General features: G+C 41.9%; 2 protein-coding genes across 2 annotated transcripts; one reads left to right on the top strand and one right to left on the bottom strand.

The window, feature by feature from the left end:
* Positions 1–575: 575 nt before the first annotated feature.
* Positions 576–2,600, bottom strand: otol1a (otolin 1a). Its single transcript, XM_005721291.1, has 5 exons — positions 2,558–2,600; positions 1,996–2,474; positions 1,819–1,908; positions 1,600–1,671; positions 576–1,453 (listed from the first exon to the last, which is right to left on the bottom strand). Exons 2-5 carry the CDS (start codon positions 2,450–2,452, stop codon positions 576–578), a joined length of 1,497 nt encoding a protein of 498 aa, XP_005721348.1. The 5' UTR covers positions 2,453–2,474; positions 2,558–2,600.
* A 3,150-nt stretch (positions 2,601–5,750) lies between these two features.
* Positions 5,751–15,406, top strand: ppm1la (protein phosphatase, Mg2+/Mn2+ dependent, 1La). Its single transcript, XM_005721292.1, has 4 exons — positions 5,751–6,667; positions 10,520–10,694; positions 12,147–12,308; positions 12,504–15,406. Exons 1-4 carry the CDS (start codon positions 6,269–6,271, stop codon positions 12,857–12,859), a joined length of 1,092 nt encoding a protein of 363 aa, XP_005721349.1. The 5' UTR covers positions 5,751–6,268; the 3' UTR covers positions 12,860–15,406.
* Positions 15,407–15,585: the final 179 nt, after the last annotated feature.

The following is a 15,585-nucleotide window of genomic DNA, read 5'->3' on the forward strand; positions in this document are numbered from 1 at the left end:
CGTATATCGTTGCCGTAGTGTGCAGTTTTTTCAATAACATCACGACAGAGGTATCACTTTCAATCTTTACCTGAAATATTTGTGGGACCATTATGTTTTTCTAGCCTACTGTCTTTGTGTATTAATCTCCAGAGCTTCTGTCCAAAAATTGAACACCTTGCGCCCTCTAGTGGGAAACAAATGCAATACGTCATTTATTTAAATTATGTCCAAGTAATACAAATGGTTCACTGGCGTTGAGCTTTTCCCTTCTCTTTGCAATGGCAAATAGCTTTTAAATGAGTGTATAAGCTGTTTCTGTGTAAATACAACGCAAGGGTCATCAGTTTCAAGCAGAGTCAATTTTAATGCAGTGTTACAAAGAGCTGAAATGTTGCATACAGAAGATTAATTGGGCCTCACCCGTCTCCAGGTACAGCAAGGCAAGTAAAGCATTTGGTTTGATTAGCATGGGAGCTAGCAGATACTGAGCAGCAGTGCTTAGCTGAATCACATTAAAATGACAGAGCAGTGCAAAAGGCTGAAAGTTGCAGAGTCTGCGAGAGGCTCAAATCAGAGCTCAGTCAAGGATGCATTCAGAGGTTTGTCAGCTCAGTAGGTTTGGTCTTTATGTCTGGGTAAAGTAAGAAGCCAGAGAACGTGCTGTCATCTTCACTGCTGGAGTAAACTCCATTCCAGTCTCTCAGTGTCTCCAGCCACACCTGGTCACCTTCGTTCAACTGCAACAGCGCGAGATTAGATGCCTGATCGATGTCTTGGCCATACAGAGAGTCTCTTGTCCGTAGCTTCCGCATTCCATTAACCACCAGGGCTGCACGCACAGGCCGGTTGCGCACAGTGATGTGATAGCTGAATAGGTAGACCCCGGGGTATGTGATGTTGAACTTATTGAGTGCCGGGTCCCAGTGTCCTTCCCCATTGTAAAACACCTTATCAAACTTCACAGGCAGGCCCGGCGGAGGGAAGGAGCGGCTGGGGAACAAACCTACACTGAAGGCAGATCGAACCTGAACGGCACTCTGACCCGGAGGTCCTTTGGGACCCCGAGGCCCACGAGGACCTTTAGGCCCCTTCTCTCCCCTCAACCCTGCCAGTCCCCTCCCACCTGGGAGGCCTCTGGGTCCAGTATCACCCTTCCCTCCTGGAGGCCCTGGCTCCCCCCGTTCTCCCTGTGCACCGTCAGCTCCATTCAGTCCTGGGGGGCCCATCTCACCTCTTAGACCTGGGGGTCCATGATCACCTTTCTCTCCTTTCTCACCTGGCAAACACTCACTCGGCTGCCCTTGTTCACCTTTCTGACCCTTTGACCCAGGAATCCCTGGGGGACCCATCAGCCCCTCTGGGCCAGGGATGCCTTTAGTCCCATTCAGGCCAGGCTCTCCTCTTTCTCCTGGGTCCCCTTTTAGACCAGGGAAGCCACGTTCACCTTTCTCTCCTTTGGGGCCTGGATCACCTGTGTGTGGAGGGTTTATGTTTATTTAGGAAGAAAGGTTTGAATGAAAATATGTTATTATGTACCTCAATGCACTTTGAGAAACAATAACTATAAATCATGACTTTTGCACACGTGTAGCCAGGTTCTTACAGGAAACTACACACCCTTTTCTCCAGGTTTTCCTGGCATACCAGGGGTACCAGGTAGACCTGTAGGTCCTGGATCACCTTTTTCACCTGCAGCAGTTTTGATAAATAAAGCGTAGAAAATGACATCCAAAAAGTACTTATACAAAACAGCGTTTCGCACAAAAGGAGAGAGAGACACAGAGAGAGAAACCCTTAGACATTCAAGAACTCTCCTGCTGTCAAGCCTCGTTGTACCTATGTCGCCATTGAGTCCATTGGCTCCAGGTAATCCTGCTGGTCCGGGAGGTCCTCTGGGCCCTGTTTCTCCCTTCTCTCCTGGCAACCCTGACAACACACGCGAGTAAAAAGAATAAAATCTTTGACTTAAACTGGAATTTCCCTTACAATAAAAAAAGTTAAAATCCGTCTCACCTGGAATGCCCTTCTCACCTGGTGGACCCGTTGGCCCTCTTTCTCCCATAGGCCCTACGGGACCTTTTTCTGGTGGACAGCACTCACAGAAGTTGAAGAAGCATTCGTTGTAGTCAAGGGTAAAGTTTGAAAGGATGTTCCCAGGGGGCACTATAGCATCAGTGTGAAATTCAGTGGGGTATGTGTCAATGGAGTATGTCGTGCTATCTGTAGAGGGCAGGGAATATGCATCCATCATAATGTCAGTTGTTTCTTCAGTGTTCAGGCTGCTTGTAGGGGATGGGGTCGTTGTCGTGGTTCGTCCAAATCGTCCACCTCCATCACCGCTGGCGCCAGCTCGAGGTGGCTTCTTGGTGCTCTGGGGTTTGGGCCAGCGTGTGGTTCTGGCACCAGCTGCCAGCATGGCCATGAGGGCCATGCAGAGAGTGGTCAGCACAACAGCCCGAAGGGGTGGCATATTGACGGCTGGGCACAATAATCTAATGGAAGAATTCAGGCAAAACGGGTGAAGCGCTGATCATTTATCTTGCATCACAGACAAATAGCACAGAGGGCATCTTACCTGTTGATGACACTTGATTCTTCACTCCGTCCCTCAGAACAAGTGGTCGGTGCAGTTTTTCTTCCTTCCTTTTATTGCCCTGGTTCTCCAGCTTATGTGCCTCTAAGCCAATGACAGAACAAGGGACAGAAAACTCTGGGGTTATTGGGTGGCAGGTGGGCTGGCAGCAACAGATTACATGACTCCTGAGGGATGCGAACTAAAGCAGATTGTTGTACAAGGCAAGAGTTTATGTCTTTGTGATATTGGATATGAATCCAGGGCCCAGGAGTGTGCAACCTGCCTAGGTGTTGCTCACACACATGCTTGCTTTGTACAGAAACAGGAGACAATATAAAGTTACAAAGACAGATACACAGTCAAAGAACATGCCTGCATACACTGACTGTTTATACACAAAAACATACACATTGTTGGTAATGAATACCGTTTCATATGAGAGTTACCAAGTGCAGTACCAAGTGAGAGTTGTCAACTCACTACACCATTTGGCAGCACCTCAAAGCAAACAGATCACCAGATACAGTGGGACAAGGATCAGTGTCCTAAAACAGGCACCAGTAATCTAACTAGTCATCTCCTTGATCTAAAAGTAAACCCAGTAAATCAAGTACACCTCACGGAAACCTGGCACCAGTGAACCGAGCTTCACATCTCTCGAAAGTTGTGCTGGATGTCATTTCAGTTTCTGAAATGAACTCATGAGAGATTTGGATATTTAGAAATAGTTGATCAGTGAGGACTTTCCCAGTAAAGTAAAATAATAAATTAAATGAATAAATAAAAAGGAGGAGGTCATTAGTAGACATCCTGGCAAATTTTATGACTGCACCACAAAAATTGTTATTTTATATGAAATAATTTGCTGTAAGATTGAAACAAAAGCACAACTCGGGGGTTAGGTCTGATTAAGCATGCTCCTTAATCTGAAAAGAAAAAAAATTGCTTTCAAGCAGCCAGACTTTCTCGTAATGTTTTAAAATGATCTTGAGCAATAATTCTCTCAGCTTTCTGAAGGTTTTTCAAACTTTTTCTTTTGGCATTGGCTGCTTTTACACTAATTTACAGTGCAGTCCTTGAACTCTACTATTTTAGCCACCTTACACTGACCTTTGAATCGCTCAAGCATAAGAAAGGCACTTAACTTAAGGGATGAGCCGGTGTTGTGTGTCTATATAATAAAAGTTTGTTACCAGCAGCCTGTCACAAAAACACATAATGTGTTCCCATTTATTTAGTTGAATCTACACAAAATGCCAAAGACAACACAGTTTGAAGGCCTAACATATTTCAAATTGTTTTAAGAAGGAAGGCTTCCTGAACTCAGAACACTCCCATTTTAGATGGTCTTTGGAAGGAATACATGTACACTAAGATATCCAAAAACTTCAAGGCACTTTCATGTGGAAATTATATAAGTTTATTCTCAAAGAATTGTTGTATTTAACCTAAAGCTCATTGCAATCGTTGCTTAAATGTAGTACAAAGTGTGACATTTGTTGATTCTGCTTCACAAAATGAGTTTACTATAAACCATTTTAATTTTAAAACCTCATTTTTAATCTTTAGGCCAGTGTCCCAGCTGCAAAGTGTTTTTTTTACATTGATAGAATAAAAAGATGGTTGTATAGGTTAGCAGAACACGAATATGCCATACGCACAGGTAACATTATTTACCCCATGGCTAAGCACTACCTGGACTTTCATAACAATAATCCTTCTACACTATAAGGGGCTTGAATTAACCACATTATTCTTTCAGTACGGAGAGGTACTAGACAAAGAAGTCTTAACCAAAATGAACCTTTTTGGATTTGTAAAATACAGGCCACTAAAAATTGTCCCTTTGAAGATGCATATATGTTATCATTAGTTGATTTCACTGTTGTCTTTTCTTTTGTCTGACTTGGATTGAATTTGAGCTCTTGCATCTGCCAGGTTACTGAGGACTCCTCCTATTGTTGAAGATTTACTGGTGGAATTTTCCACTCTCACCCTGAGTGGAAGTTTTCTACTTCTGGAACACCACATGTCGAAGACCCCTTAAGGAGCAGAGATTCAGTGTGTTCATGGACCGTGTTTTCACCCAGATGAAGGCCCGTTTGCTGAAGAAATATAACCAAGATAAAGAATAAAGGCACTTGATGGTGTCAGACTGAGCGGAGGTCTTCCTGAGCTCCCGCCGCCACTGAGCATATCCTGCTTTATTATCGATACATTCTGTACAACCTTGAGGGATAAAAACTTTAAACAAGAGTCTGTTAAAATGCTGATCTGAGACATGCATCGGGCCCTGCAATTGATCCATCTACTGTTCATCAAAGCCTGATCAGAAATAGTCTCAGTGGTAGTTGTCAAGAAGGCATTCTTAAGGAGAGGAAATAGGGGGGAAAGGATTAGGTATGCAAATAACACAAGATCTGGACTGACATTCGGTGCCAATAGGTCTAATTGAGTGATTAATCCAAATTTAAAGCTTTTAATTGGTATGATTTCTCTGCCTGGAATTGTCCCTTTACAACTTTATGTGCCCCCCCCCTCCATCATTTGACTCCAAGAATGTAAATTATAGAATTAGCAGTGAATGTTATACCTTAAACTGCCACCAGGAGGTGGCATTTTTCAACCACTGCTGTAAAACATAGAGACATCGCCTCCCATTAGTTTAGGGCCAAAAGCTGCCTGCTTTGAAACGACCACATAATTTTATCTACTTTTAAATACTGTTGCATGAGTATTGGGACTAATTTATGTCTGTTTTCTATTCTGCTGCATTTTTATTTTGGGCCTCGTTAAATGTTCTCCATAACAGTCAGCAGCCCCATAAAACATCACATCATCACACAGTATTTTAAGTCATACGAAGTGAAAATGCCGCTATCTAGATTATGACTGTGATGTGTTACACTAGATGACCTCATCATCCGATTCCGCAGTCACCACCATTTGTCCAGCGTTCTGCTTGCGCATGGTCTGAGTTTGCGGCTGCGCAGTCTCGTCAGTGCCGACTGCATTTGAGGAACGAGTGGACGTGAAGTTTCTCGCTGTGAATAAACCGTTTCCGCTGGTCTTTCAACATAAAGCACCTGATTTGGCCGCATTGCTCGCAGCTCCTGCCTCTTCTACTATTTTGCTTCGTTAAACACACATTCGGATTTCCGATATTGTTCGCGCTCCCTTTTGGTGGTTTGACAGTTCTTAAGTAGGAAGGTGTATGTGTGTGTGTGTGTGTGTATGTGAAATGTGTTGTTGATGCGGAGACTGAATCGGCACATATCTGACAGTAGGAACGGGGTCAGCGGTGAAAAAGAAGGACATATTGCAGTCACTTCGTCCCCCTGGTGACTCCTATGTCTGTCAGCGTGGTGGGTCTAACCCAGAAAATCCGTCGTTTTACAATGGGTTGTGGGAGATCGGCTGAACTCGGAGAATCCTCTTGCAGCTGTTTAGAGAGCCGGGGATAGGACCAAGACGTTGTGTTGAACCAATGAGGGTGACCTCCTCTCTTTTGTCCTCTGTTTTCGGCCGGGTGTCTGGCAGCCAAGCTGTGCACAGTGCGTAAATGCGCTCGGAGCAGGCTCCGAACAAATGCTTAAATCTTGTCTTTTTCTGACACAGTGGTAGTTAATCGATTTCTTCATAGTTCCGCTGAGCGGATGGAGTGAATTGTGCAGACGGGGGGAGAGACAGACCGCAGTTTGGTTGCGTGTGATGATAGGAGACACAATGACGCTCTTGTCTCTTTTGGGTCGGATCATGCGTTATTTTCTCCTCAGGCCGGAGACATTGTTTCTGTTATGCATAAGCCTGGCGCTGTGGAGTTATTTCTTCCACACGGACGAAGTCAAAACCATCGTCAAGTCCAGCCGGGATGCGGTGAAGATGGTGAAGGGGAAAGTGGCGGAGATGATGCAGAATGACCGGCTGGGAGGCCTCAGTGTCCTGGATGCAGAGTTCTCCAAAACCTGGGAGTTCAAGAATAACAACGTAGCCGTGTACTCCATACAAGGGAGGAGAGACCACATGGAGGATCGCTTCGAGGTGCTCACCGACATCACCAACAAGAGCCACCCGTCCATATTCGGGATATTTGATGGTCATGGTGGCGAGGTAAGCTGGAAGCAAGAGGTTACGAGGGCCCCTTTTATTTTATTTTATTTTTTAGCAGCACAGTGAATTTGGCAGGTAAAGAGAACGTGATGTATCTTAGAGTGCAGTTTTATTTAATGCTGCTACATTTATATATATATTAAAATACATTCTTAATTTAGCCTTGTTGAGTGGGTTAATTTGCTACCAATCAGGGTTTGAAATAACAAAAGTTAAGGTTACAAACTTTCCACAAGGGTGGTAGAGAGCTCCCCCTCCCCACTCCGGCATTGTATTCCCTTGTTTGAACACCTCCACCACTGCCAATCAGGAAGGTGACTTGGATTTCATCACAAAGGGCTTTGTGTGTGTGTGTGTGTGTGTGTGTGTGTGTGTGTGTGTGTGTGTGTGTGTGTGTAAGAACAATGGTTTGTAGTATGTGTGTGTATGTGCGTGTGTGTGTGCTCCAGTCCCCGTGTTATCATGGGTCAGTTGTTTCTCAGGATTGCCTGAAGAGCAAATGTCCTGCGCCATCTGTCACACCATCACCACTGTCAGAGCTCCCAGTATAGGACATATTGTTGCATATTTCACACAGTGATAACGTCTAAGAATAAGAGTGCCATGCAGCTATAAAAGTATGGAAAAAAGGAAGTTTTGTCCCTAAATGCAGTATATGCTCAATAAAAATGGTCTGCTGTTCCCGTGGAGCAAATAGGAACGAGCCTGAGTCATAAATCTTATTTCTAATTTGGAATATTTTCCACATATGTATTATCTGTTGCACTTTATGATACAGTCCATGACTTGGCTTGTAATTCCTCCAGATTTAACTTGAAATTTTACATTTATTTTGGAAACTGCATGAAATTTGGGTGAATTTTTATTTACCTGCAAATACTTATAAGAAACCTACATGTGATTAAAAGGGTAGCAATTCTACTGTAAGTACTTTTAGGTTAGTGAGTAAGTTGAAGTACTTTACATGTACTTGTGGGCCATTTTATGAAGTGGCTTAATCTTACAGTTTTACAATGTAAATATGCCCCACCTTTAGGGCCATGGGCTGTATTGTAGAGTAGCCTAAACCCCTTTCTGACATCATAAGTATAATTTACTTTTAGAGGTGGCAGTTGTATTGTGGAGTACCTTAAACTCCCCATCTTGAATAATAATAAATAGATTCTACTTTAAGGTGTGTGGGCTGTGTTAAAGAGTGGTTTAACCTCCTGTCTAATGTTGTAACTGCACCTTTTTTTATGGTCTTGGGTCCTATTATGGAGTTATTTAACCTTGCCCTATGAGAAATAAGCTCGAGCAGCACTTGTAGTGTTAAGAACAGCTTTAATGTTCATGTTTCAGCTTCTTGCTTTCATTGGGGTCACCATAAAACATATCAAAAAGTTTAAATTGCATACGTATAAAGCAAAACTTGAGTTTTAGCCCTTTATTCTGGTGTACCTAATAAAATTGCACCCTAATTTCAGAACAAATTTCATTCAAATTCCACATTAAATCTGAGGAAATATGGGCTAAGACGTATTATAAAGTGTTACTGTTTTTTTTTAAAATAAATATATCAGTTTTTATTTTTATTTTGAAAATTAAGGAGTTGTGAAAATGTTTTTTCATTTCTTAATCTAACTTATTTCGCTTCAGAGCTTTTAAATATCCAGTTTAGTATCATTAACAGGCCAAGAAAACAAACTATAGTTCACATTTGACTTGAAACAGTGAAACTGGGATTTTTGCTTAAAACTATCTGAAACAGTAAATCAGAAGAGTTGGTGATTACATCCAGTCTATCCTCTCTTTTAAGCACATCTTAAGGGATTCATTAGACACAGGCAATTAATTTTCTGTCTTAAGGAAACAGGCATTAGTTTGTTAGCTCCCAGAAATCCTGTAACTGTTGGCGTCCGGATGTGTTCAGTCACAGGGAGGTAAACAAACAGACTGTGTTTAGCCTTTCTGTCTCTTTCCACTGTGTAAACAAATATTTTTCTTTCCTCTAATTCCCGATCTTGCACCCTCTTTCTCCTTTTCACACTCAGTGTCTACTGTTTTTCTTTGCTCCCATAAGTTTCTGTAGTTCACAAGTCAGATTTGTGTTGCTCTGTCTGGTTTGTTTATATGTGTTTTACTCAGGTTTGCCCCCCTTCTTTTTATCAGTAGTCACAAAGGCTTTGGACTTGTATTGGGTTGCTTTGACATCGACCTCAGCTGCTTTAGGGTCATTAGCATCAGTGCACAGAACACATGCTGTAACATGCAAGCACAGTAACCACAATCCCCAGTATAAAAACTAGGCTCTGGTAAAAACAAACTACGTGGGACCCTCAATGCTAATGATATGCAGGCACAAACTGTAGGAAGTGACATTTGTTTGCTGCTGATCTTTTTATTGCACTTTCGTGCATTTGGAAGCACACACAAACCCTCACACATCACCAATATTGAAAGAAGCCATACTGCCAAGCCAAATATGGGCAGATAGAACAGGCCGTCTCTGAGTGCAGGGTGTCCTGGCTCTGAAAATATGCGCAACATTCCTCAAACATTCTGTGTTTTTTCTCTGCAGTTTTTATTTTCTATCAAGGCACAAATTGTGGCCTTGAAATATAAAAGTCAGCACAAGCTGCTGCTTCATTTTTAACTTGCCTTACAGGGGAAGAGACTATTTGCTTTGACTAGTTTACACCTTAAACGGGCTTTCACGTTACTTTGCTGTACAAACTAAAATTCAATCCTGCATGCTGGCTCTGGGAAGAAGCAGAATTTAATAAAACAGCACAGTTAATAAGAAATCAAGATCCATAATCTGTATTTTCACTTTAAATGGGGCTGAGATGATATTTTACATTAGCTGATTAAATGTAAAGGCTGTAAAATATTGGAGCCCTTCGAGAGGTTTGTAACTGCACTCAGTCTGGCATTTCCTGCTATTTACTGCAAATGGAAATTTACACTTGAAGCTCTTTCCCTGATCCAGCCTCCCTCAGTGCTTCTCCTCCATTAAATAGATCATTGAGCACAGGAAGCAGACAGGGACTTGATTTGTCCCTCCTGATAATTAGACATAATTAGACATTCCATACACTTCATGGTAAATATTTTGAGCAATATCACGGTTCAAATGTCAACTGCGCTCATGGATAAACCTGATAAACCCGAGTATTATTTTTTATTACTGCATCACATCAGAAGGGAGCAAAATGAAAGCGCGTGGACTGAAGGGCACAAAGTGTCCTCGTTTCGTAGGAGCTGTGAATCTGAAATATGAATGCAGGGACATCAAGATGGTGTAAAATGCTCCCGTTTTTAGATTTGATTTGACAACATTAGCATAATGGAAATCTTGGCGGAGAAAACGAGGGTGGAAGCAGATATGTGAAGGGAGGAGGTGGAGGAGTGGGCTGGAAGAGGAGGAGGTTGCTCAATAATTCAGCTCTGAACACCTGGTGTTAAAGCACTCCTCTAAATTAAAGTTGTGTTGCCTGGCGAGACATAAAAAATAATCTGAATCATAACCTTATTTATTCTGTCTTTCAAAGCTGGGGAACATTGTATTCATTCAACACGATGAAATCTATCCATATATTACGGCACCAAAAGTTATATGAAAAGTCACCAGAAATCAACATTACATTTATAAACAGTATATCCAATATACAAATCTAGCAGGCATTAAATAAAAAGAGTTTGACTGCTGACCACTTTTCAGTATTTGTTTATTTTTGGCTCTGTTTTGGGCAGCACCAGTTTAAGGAAACATCTGTTTGCTATTTCTTTCTACTTATTTGTTATGATCACAGGCACTGTCCTGTATCTAATCCTCTCTGTGCCTCCCTTCTTCCCCTTCTGACGTCTTAGGCTGCAGCTGACTATGTGAAGGCCCACCTGCCCGAGTCCCTGAAGCAGCAGCTGCAGGCCTTTGAGAGAGAGAAAAGAGAGAGCGCTCTCTCGTACGCCAGCATTCTCGAGCAGCGCATCCTGGCTGTGGATCGTGACATGCTGGACAAGCTCTCTGCAAACCACGATGAAGCAGGTCAGAAGGAGGAGGAGGAGGGTGGAAGGAAATGGGGAAAAAAAGATGTGTGGTCAGTGTGTGTGTGGGGGAAACTTTGAAACTAAAATTGCCACATGAGACAAATAGAGGAAGCACGTCTCACATGTCTTGTAAACACACTGTGCAAGCACTTTTGCCAAGAAGTGTCAAGAGTATTCCTTTAGTGCACTTTAAAATAAAGCTGGCTGTTTGCGTGAAAGTTGGCATGTTAAGAACGATGCTTTCGAGTACTCTCATTTTCACGCTCTCTCCTCTTAAGGGACTCGGTTGCATTGCAGAACCTCACCTATGAAAGAAAATCCTCACAATTTCCTGTCTTATACCCTCTCATCTCCGTACTCCCACCTGACATTTACGTCTCTGACCGAGTCCTTCTACAGCCCACTCGAAACGCTGGCTGAATTAGAAGAGTGAGATGGTTGTGTAACACTATGCTGATCCAGATTTACGCTGATGTTTCAGAGAAACAGTTCAGATTGATCGGTTGGTGGCATTTGATACGTCTGCCTGGGAAAACAGTTTCCTCATATTTTTGACCTACTATTATTTTTCATCATTGATGTTTTTTTGTTTTTTTTTGGTGACAGTCTGCCACATCATCTCCTCAGGATAGTGAAGATACAGTTAATGACTGGCCACTGGCACAATGGTGTCTCTATAAAATTAATTTTAATAATTGAGCTTGATCTAGTATTGACCCACAGGTTAGCAACTTTATTATGGAAAACTCTGTTTTATTTATGTTTTATTTATTTATTTTAAAGCTCACATTCATACATGTCATCGAGCATATTCTTTAAGGTGTAATTTAAGTTTTATCCTCTGAAAGCCCTCTGTGGTAGTGTGAAAATAAATTCATTACAGGAAAGGTGCTGCTATAGCTCACTGGGATGAGTGGCGTTTGCTGCAAGTCATCCCCCCATCCTCTTCCTGCTTTTCTGTCCACCCTCTCTACATTGTACAATATAGGGAAAATACAAAAAATAAATCTTAAAAACAACAACAAAAAACACCCCACACTTGAAACATATCTACTGTGTGCATTGCTGTAGTGTAGTGGTGCACAGGTTTGCGAAGCAGCAAAACAAATCCCTTGAGTTTTGCATCAGTAGTGGCAGCTGGAATAAAGAAATTTGCCTAATCAAATATTTGGAGCTATCTGAAGTCATGAGTTACGTTCTCAAAAGCCAGCATAAACAAAACAAAATCTAGTTTTAAGTATTACTGTTAATCTGGCATAAAAATTTTTTGTTATATTATGTGGTGTGATTAAAATAAAAAAGTTAAAGGATAATATAAGATCACAAAGATGTGCCTGTAACAATTCTAAGGTTTTTTTTTTTTTAACTTGTAGCTGGTTACAGTACAAAAATCACTAATGATTAGTGTTTGGATTTTTGTTTTTGTCTTCTCTTTGAATTTCCCACACAGGAACGACATGTCTGATGGCGCTGCTGTCAGATAGAGAGCTCACAGTGGCCAATGTTGGAGACTCGCGTGGTGTGTTGTGTGACAAAGATGGGAATGCAGTCGCCCTATCACATGACCACAAGCCGTATCAGCTTAAAGAGCGCAAGAGAATCAAGAGGGCAGGTAAATAATGAGTATAAGAGTGTAATATAAAGCTTAGGCGTTGTGTACCTGCTGTGGATATGGGGTCCTTTGTCGCCATCTGTTGGTCTGTTCTGGGAAATCACTGAGTTAAATTCAATGCAGTGTTAGAAATAGGTTGTGATTAAACTTATTTCTTAAACTTTAACTTTGAATTTTTACTCTTTTTACTTTTAGGGGGCTTCATCAGTTTTAATGGATCGTGGAGAGTCCAGGGAATCCTCGCTATGTCCCGCTCCCTCGGGGATTACCCACTGAAGAACCTTAACGTAGTCATTCCCGACCCCGACATAATGACCTTTGACCTGGACAAACTGCAGCCAGAGTTCATGATCCTGGCCTCTGATGGCCTGTGGGATGCCTTCAGTAACGAGGAGGCAGTGCGCTTTGTCCGCGAGCGCCTGGACGAGCCTCACTTTGGTGCCAAGAGCATCGTCCTACAGTCTTTCTATCGTGGCTGCCCTGATAACATCACCGTCATGGTAGTGAAGTTTAAAAGTGGAGCAGGGGGGAACAGCAAGGCAGGGGAGTAGGTGAGGGTCGAGTTTAAAGCTTGCATCATGATCAGTATATTTTTCCTCCCATCTTCTGGATGTATCAGTAAGTACATCATCACGGAAGGACTGGGAGAAGTATAGATTTCGACTGGGCTTTTAACTAATGTACACACATACAGAGAAATGTACACACACACATGCAATGATATGAGAAAATGAAGCTCAATTTAATTTGACCTGATGGAGAAAAGGGGCATTTAAATTCAATACAGTTCACAGCCATCTGCTAAACGGATGAGGAATTGATTAAAATATTGAAGTACAGTACCAAGACTACCAGACACAGGGGAGGGGGGTGGGGTCTTTTAACCAGCACACATTAGACTGTGATGACATCACTGCTGTTTACTGTACATGCACACGCACACGAATGGTACAGGTCCACTGGAGGCTTCTTCAGAGAAGGCTTCAACCAGTGCCTGCACAACAATTACTGTCCATCTGCAAAAACACCACCCGGCTTGCTGCATTTTGATGATTCTCTGATTGTATGCATTTGTTAGACTTTCCAACAGGAATAATAATTTCTCAAATGTAAGAAGACTCCAGTGGATCCATACCTCTACTTAATTTCTGATGACAATACACACATATGACTTTTGAGTATTAAGCACCTATTTTGTGGCTTGAGGAGTGACGGTAAAAGCTTTGGGAGATTTATTGTTTTTGCATTTATTTAAAATTCATGCTCAGTACAGCAGATTTTAAAACTAAGCAGTCACATAAAGAGAAGGGGGTAGAAGGTAAGCAGTGACAAGGGCTCGTGGCTTATTGAACTCAAAATTTTCGTTTTAGGTGACACACATTTTAAACATCTTTAAATGAAATATCTTTTTTTTTTAAAGTGATGCCTGAAGTCAATTTTGGAGTATCTGATAATTCATTGACCAAATAAATGCTAAATAAGCCTTTTTTTTAATATTGCACATCAATTTAATCAACTTAGAATAGGCATAAAGATGATCTGAATGTCCATATTTTTTTTCAAAATGTGTTTTAATGTTGAGGGTCAGTTGTTTCATTGCATTAAAATTGACCAAAAAAAAATCCGTTCTGGTTCTTATCCTTCAAGATCTCCAATAGAGTGGACTCAGATGTTTCTTCAGCTATTTGAACATTTACATCTCGTTCCCAGACATGGATTAAGCCTGATCCTAAACCATAAACTTTAATCACTGTTGATCTTCATTTAATTGTTCTTTTAGTCTGGGGCTTGTTTCAATCCACACCTGGGAAACCTGGTGTTATTTTCTTCACCTCTGAAGAATCCTTAATCAACATTACCCTAACCGAGTGACTATAAAGGCTGAAACGTAACATTTTGAAAGAAATTTATCAAGTCTGTAGAAGGTGTGTGATACTCAAAAGTGAAATTTGTGTGTGGAATGTGACTTTAACTACAACACACACATACACCACATGAGCCACAATCTTATAACCACCTATCAAATATTGTGTGGATCCTCCTTGCCAAACACCTCTGATCCATCAGAGTGTATTCACTGGAATTCTGAGAGGTTGGTGTGTGGGACAGGGATGTTGGCACTGGATGCTTTGGCTCATGTGGGTTTCACGGTGGTGGCTCTAATCTGATGCCCAGTTGGCTCTCGATTTTGGGGTCCCTGGAGTTATTCGTAGGCAGTTTTATATAGTGGTTGAAAGTGCGTTGCCTTGCTGGGAGAGGCCATTCTTGGTCTGCAGCAGTGTTTAAGTGGGTGAGACGTCATCAAGGTTACTTGCTCCACTTGTCAGTGGTTTAAATGTTGTGGCTTATACATGTAACTTCCACAGAAATACATATGGTTCTAAAAAAATGCACTTTTCAGATGTTTATTTTTTGGAATGGTAAATTCTTACATATCAGCAAACGTAAACACTGTTTACCCTCAGCAACGCAAGCGGGTTTCACTCTATGTCGAGCCCGACACTCACCTGTTTGCGAGGCTACGGAGGAAACGCAAACTGTTCCATTCAAGTGGACTTACACGGTCTGTATCAGGGCATGTGCTTCAGCTTAACCATGTTCACGAACGAATGGCCTAACGGCGTGCAGCAACGGACACTGGTGGCTGTCTTCGACCTGCGAAGCACACGAAGCGAGGAGGTGCAACGGACACACCTCGACCACGAAAGACTGAAAGACTAAACGATGTCGCATCACGAACTGTACAGCTGCAGCCAGAATGCTTGTGATTAGAAATACGATATGCTCCCGAAGCAATACAACTGGTGTCAGTGACGCAGTCTGTCAAGGAAAGTTACCGTAAACCGTGCTTGATTTACTGCTGTTTTAAATTCACCTTTTACCACTGTGTATCATGACTTCATCAGTCGAGAGAGGGGAGTTTTGTTCCTTTTGTTTTCTTTCTTTTATTTTAACAGTTTACCCAATGCCTTATTTATTGTTATGTTTTTTGGATGTCTCAGGCAGATTGCCAAACCAGTATGATGTATTTTCAGTTTTGTCCTTCTGTACATGAGCAGAAGTTTACAATAAAACAAATACCCGTGATTTTAACGTGAGAAAGTTGTAAGCATTAAACTCTTTCCTCTGAAATATATCAACCGTTTTCATCTCCATCATCTCATGACAGGTATGATCAATTTGGATGTGTTTATTCTTTCCACATTTTATCATATATTAAATGCAATGCACATCACCTGCTGCCAGGTCTGTTGGAGAGCTCCACTGGAGCACTCCA

The sequence above is a fragment of the Pundamilia nyererei genome, unplaced genomic scaffold, assembly GCF_000239375.1.
Source record: "Pundamilia nyererei isolate P.nyererei 1_Seehausen unplaced genomic scaffold, PunNye1.0 scaffold00004, whole genome shotgun sequence".
In the NCBI taxonomy this organism is placed as follows: Eukaryota; Metazoa; Chordata; class Actinopteri; order Cichliformes; family Cichlidae; genus Pundamilia; species Pundamilia nyererei.

Bases quoted from the DNA above. Each gene is read 5' to 3' on its own strand.
- otol1a (XM_005721291.1), bottom strand. From the start codon at position 2,452: ATGCCACCCCTTCGGGCTGTTGTGCTGACCACTCTCTGCATGGCCCTC. The intron at 1,909-1,995 runs GTGAGACGGATT...GTGTGTTGTCAG, and splicing joins AGGTGAGAAGGGCATTCCAG to GGTTGCCAGGAGAGAAGGGA. The intron at 1,454-1,599 runs GTGTGTAGTTTC...CTCCACACACAG, and splicing joins AGGAAAACCTGGAGAAAAGG to GTGATCCAGGCCCCAAAGGA.
- ppm1la (XM_005721292.1), top strand. From the start codon at position 6,269: ATGATAGGAGACACAATGACGCTCTTGTCTCTTTTGGGTCGGATCATG. The intron at 6,668-10,519 runs GTAAGCTGGAAG...CTGACGTCTTAG, and splicing joins TTGATGGTCATGGTGGCGAG to GCTGCAGCTGACTATGTGAA. The intron at 12,309-12,503 runs GTAAATAATGAG...TTTTACTTTTAG, and splicing joins CAAGAGAATCAAGAGGGCAG to GGGGCTTCATCAGTTTTAAT.